The sequence below is a fragment of the Pelmatolapia mariae genome, linkage group LG10_11 (assembly GCF_036321145.2).
Source record: "Pelmatolapia mariae isolate MD_Pm_ZW linkage group LG10_11, Pm_UMD_F_2, whole genome shotgun sequence".
Classification (NCBI taxonomy): Eukaryota; Metazoa; Chordata; class Actinopteri; order Cichliformes; family Cichlidae; genus Pelmatolapia; species Pelmatolapia mariae.
The window spans coordinates 32,385,497-32,390,828 of record NC_086236.1 but is presented as its reverse complement, the minus strand read 5'-3'; the positions used below and the strand labels follow the sequence as shown (position 1 = coordinate 32,390,828).

Below are 5,332 nucleotides of genomic sequence, written 5' to 3'. Positions count from 1 at the left end.
TTTTTTTAATCCCTCAGAGGTTGAATTGAATCCTGGACAAGATGCCTATCTTCAGTGTCAGGGTCCCAGGGATGACGATATCACCCTGTTGGAATGGAACAGAGCTGACTACCAATCCGATGAGTATGTCCTTATGTACAGGAACCAGCGCATATATGAAGGTTACCATCATGAATCCTTTAAAGGCCGAGTGGACCTGATGGATCCAACCTTCAAGGATGGAAATGTGTCTGTGGTGCTGAGGAACATCACAATCCGCGACACAGGAACGTACATATGTCAGATTACAATCAAAAGAACAGAACGTGTTGTCCATAAGTGCGTCATCAACCTAAGAGTCACAACCTCAGGTAAGTTTGTACAGGTGGAACTTGGAATTTATGATGTGTTACTAAGTCTGAGAGAGAAGATGGAAACGATAACCTCAGCAGTGAGTGTGCTCTAATGTATTATTTTCCGCCAGCTGAGTTCTCTCACGTGTTTCCGCTCTCCTGTTTTCCACAGATGTCAAGGCCACGGAGGTCCCAAATGCACATTCTCCAGTCGGTTCTCCAGTCCGTACGGGTATAATAGCGTGCGTGAGTCTGTTGTTAGTCCTAATCGCAGTGTGTTGTACAGTGATGCTGTACAGGAAAAAAAGTCACGAGGACCGTGATGAATAAACGTGGTCACTGCATTAAATATCCTAAAAAAAACTATATTATTATTATTATTATTATTATTATTATTATTATTATTATTATTATTGGCCATGTAAAATTATTGTAAACTTGACCATTGTGCATGCAAATAAACAATAAACACTCGGTTGTTCAAATGTACATCTGCTTTTATTTTTTGTGCGTCTACATATACAACAACATCCTTAATAAACATTACAGTTCGTCATGACCACGTATGCATTTCTCAATGTCGTCCTTGTTCTTATTCTTGTTCTTCAAGGCTAGTATGGTCGTAATTTTCCGAAACATCTCTGCGATATCAAGAAACAATCCCACACAGTGCCAGATGTAGTCTTTGTCGCCGTTTTCCGCTTTCTCGATGATGAGTTGAGTGTCGATCATAACAAACACGCAATACATCAGCACCCCTAGGTACGTGTCCATCTCAGATACCAAATCAATCATAGTCAACGTAAGCAGGATGACAAGAGTCGGGGCTACGCCTCCTAATAACATGTAGATCCTGCGTTCGACGTATAGTGCGCTAAGAGTAAAGCAAACAAATAGCACAGTGGTTGCAGCCACGGCTAGCACGGCAATACTCGGATCCACAGAGATCGCAAGGTGGAGCGCGGGTCCAAGTGCTAAGCCTGAGAAAAACGCGAATCCTAGGAGAATGGAGAATCTCTTCTTCTCCGTCTCGGGGCTGTGAGTTGTCACGCCCAGCCAAATCACGGAGACCGGTAATCCAACAATAGACAACACAGCCAGCCCGGCGAGGACGATCGGCGAAAAGCTTGCGACGACGCAGACGCAGGAACCCACAGCTGCCATAATCGTACAAAGCGTCAAGCTTGCGTACACGTTCTTCAAGTGCACTCGGGTCGCATGTGATATGCGGGACAGCTTGAAGATGGCATCGGCGGGGATGCTCTGGTCAAACCTACTGGTGACATTAGAAACCGAGGCCATGGTGTAGGAACAAGCGAGGACCAAAACAAAACGTACAAAGGATTGAGCACGGAACTGTCATCTTTGCAATTAAGTAAATGTTTACAATGCACCGCCTTTTATACCGAAGGGTGTATTTCTGCAGGGCTAATCGCCAACAGGCAAACACATCACACAGAGACACAACGCGCATCTTTGTTTTCAGAGACAGGTTTATTGTCAAACAAAGCACCCAGACCGTGTAAAAAACAAATAATGTACAAATGCAAAATCATCTCAGCAATTGGTGCTACGTGCAAAAATACAGAAATGTACCCGTGAATGTTGCTGTCTTCATTACACTTTAGACTCGGACAATGGTAGTATTCGCCGTGTCGTATATGGAGTCACAGAGTTCTTTCTCGTTATGTTAGCCCGTGTGACCGTGTACATTCGGAACACCAGGTATGAAACGGCCAACAGCATGAGAACGAGTACAACTCCGCCGAGAACCACATACAAGTTGTCGTAAGACGAAAGTCCTCCTGGGGGCCTTGGTATTGGGCCCACGGTGGAGTGCGAAAGTCCTCCTCGATCTCCCCGTGGTATCTGACCAACGGTCGGCGCGTCCGTGTCAGTGAGCTCGGTGTTCATCCCGTCACCGTGCAGGCTACCGATGTCGCAGAAGCTCTCGGCGTTGCCAGTGATGTTACTCGGCCAGTCGGTAACACCAACCGTTTCCGCAGTTTGGTCGACGACAGATATCCAGCTGAACGAGGAACCTATCTTTCCGGCGGTTCCGCATTTGTAAAAACCCTCGTGTGTTTTTGACACGTTTCTAATCGTCACGGTGTTTGTGGTAGGGCACCTGGCGATCACTGAACTGTCTTTGTGAAAGTACACAGGTCCCTCCACGGGACCATTGTTGTCTAAGCACGACAAAGTCATGGTGTCTCCTACCGCAATGGGAAGAGTAGAATCCAGTTGAAGGATTGTAGAGGTAGCCGTGACGGTAAGGTTTCGCTTATCACTAACTCTGCCGTCTGTACGTGATTGACACCAGTAGACCCCAGTATCCCAGGGCAAAGTCATTGACATTTTACACGAGGAATTATACTGCCTACCCCAACGATTACCGCATGAAGAGGTGACATTTTCCAGCTCCACGTGTCTCATCACAATCCATTGAGAGGAATCGTTGACCCCTTGACAGTTTAAGCTAACGCTTTTTTCTCTGAAGAATTGCAAATCTTGTGGGGTGATAGTCAAACGCACTGACTCGGCGTCAATGGCTACAGTTAGCCATGTGAGGAAAAATACCGCTGACAAACTTCCCGTCATTGTTTTTTTTAAAAAAAAAGAAAACCCCACAATTCTTCCACAAAAACTGACACACAAAGCTGTTCGTTGTGAGACAAAGTATGATAACAACGTATAAATCATGAGGTCGTTTCTTTCAATCACACCATAAAAAACGTACCTCGGTCGGAGGAAAGTGTACCTCGGTCGGAGGAAAGTGTACCTCGGTCGGAGATAATTGTTGTACGCGGGTAGGGGTTGGGCGGGGAAATGCACACTGGTCGGAGGTATGTTCACCGGGTAATATTTATGATCAGAATACAGTCGACAAATACGAAAGGCGTTGTTTTTTGTTTAAAACACAATCTACTGTTCACGCCAGGGCTCGTCATAAACTAACTCTACGTACAGAGTGAACTGTTTTTGCTGGGACATGTGCGCTATGCTTAAAAAGACAGAACACGAGTTTCGGCCTGTGATTGTCTTAACATGTGTGTTTTTGACGCTGATCATTGTATGTGCTGCGGTGCAACTGTACAATGTGACATCTTGTTCCTGGAACAAAACAAGTCTACACGATCCCCGTGAACGGCCTTCGATGATGAATATGACGCTAGGCTGTCGATTCTTAAAGCCCGAGGGAGTGGTGGGATTCAAGTGGGTAAACCCTGAGCTGCTGCCTTATAACGTCTTTGCATATCAATATGGCAGTTTTCACGGAGAAGAACAACATCCTTTGTATCGCAATCGTGTCTTCGTGAAAGACGCAGGCTTGGGAAAAGCGGACTGTTCCATCGTCATCATCAACGCCACAATGAAGGAGTTTGAAGCGGAGTATAAGGTTTACACGCTACACGAGGTCACAAAGGGGATCGTGTCGTGTGACTCGTAACCACTCCGCTACCACCATGTACGTACGAGGTCCGTACTACACAAACGGATATCACCGCTAAGAAGAAAAAACTTGTATGAATTAGCGTATGTTTTGCAATTTTGCATGTCAAACATAAACCCTGTGTTTGTAGATGGTATTCTATGTGTGATTGACGATAATAAAAACAAAAACTGAAACAAACACTTGTTTCTGGGATCGTTTTTTATGTTGTGCATTATCAATACTGACAAAAGGTCCCTTTACGTGTATTTGCAATATCATTAACGGGTCGGTGAATGTGTTATATTACCCCGGTTGGTGATTTTAAACCCCGGTCGGGGGTTTCCTCGTGTGTACCTATATATTGGTTGTACTCTTTGTGAGACACACATCTCCGGTGTGTTATACACGCAGGGTACTTCTTTTTTGCGGAGGACAAAAACACAGTGAACGAGATGGTGGCTGTTGGTAAAGACATGGTTATTACGGTGAAAGCCGCGCCTGAGAAGGAAAAATTCGAGAAGGAGAAATTCTGTGTGTGGGTACCGGTTGTACTGAGCACATTGATTGTCCTTGGCTCGCTTGCGATGGTCTGTGTGATAACATATTACAGCGCGAGATGCACCATCGAAAGCCCAGGTAAGTTGTGCAGCATGCGTCGTGTGCAATCGCTGTGCAATATAATACCATCACCTAACCATCGTTCTTTTTACACCAGGCACTGTCGAAGTTACAAAACACAGGAACAGAAAGTGTACCGCTGAAACCAAAAGCAGTAAGTAGTGCTGCATACTGTACTGTGAAAATGTCACAGGCATGGTAACCGCTGATAAATCATTGATAAGTGTTTTTTTCTATTCAAAAAGGTGCTGCTGTCCAGAACCAGGACCACGACATGGACACTATGACCCTACGAGGTATACGGTGGATCAGAAAGGACCTGTTGCCGCAATACGTTATCATGTTCATGGACGGAGAGTACATCACGGAGAATCAGCACCCGTGGTTTAAAGGTCGTGCGTTTGTACGTGAAGACAATATGTCTATGTACCTCGTGAATTCAAAACTCAATGATACAGGAATATATATCTGTCAAGGTATATACGAATATGATCGCAAGCTGCTGTACACCGAGTACAATAGAGTGAATTTCACTGTGGTACCCAATAATTAGCTTTGTGTAACACAATACTCTTGGTTGTCTTATAGCTGTGTAACAATGGTCATACAATAATAAAGTTTGTTGTGCACTATCACTGTGTATATGTGATATGTTGTGTGTATATACAAAGGGAAAAGGTATACGCAGAAGGAAACGATCTTGACTTCAGCACAGGTTTCAATCGATGTTTAATTAGATTTAAGAAGGAACACATGCAAAAAGAAGACATGAGTTGATACACCACAGCACATAGAAAATGGGTATGATACGGAATATTTTTTACAAAAAAGAACAGATCTCAAACAAGTCCTTTTCAACGGTGAGAATATAAGGCGCGGAGGTTCTCAATCTTTGAACACGACACCTGTGCCTTTGGTTGCGAGCATAGAATATCCAGCGTAATGC

General features: G+C 44.5%; 1 protein-coding gene across 1 annotated transcript; it reads right to left on the bottom strand.

Annotated features, from left to right (window-relative positions):
• Positions 1–875: 875 nt before the first annotated feature.
• On the bottom strand, positions 876–1,634 carry LOC134635367 (probable Bax inhibitor 1). Its single transcript, XM_063484757.1, has one exon. The coding sequence runs from the start codon at positions 1,632–1,634 to the stop codon at positions 876–878; it is 759 nt and encodes a 252-aa protein (XP_063340827.1).
• Between the last annotated feature and the right edge of the window lie 3,698 nt (positions 1,635–5,332).

Coding starts and splice junctions, on each gene's coding strand:
- LOC134635367 (XM_063484757.1), bottom strand. CDS start 1,634: ATGGCCTCGGTTTCTAATGTCACCAGTAGGTTTGACCAGAGCATCCCC.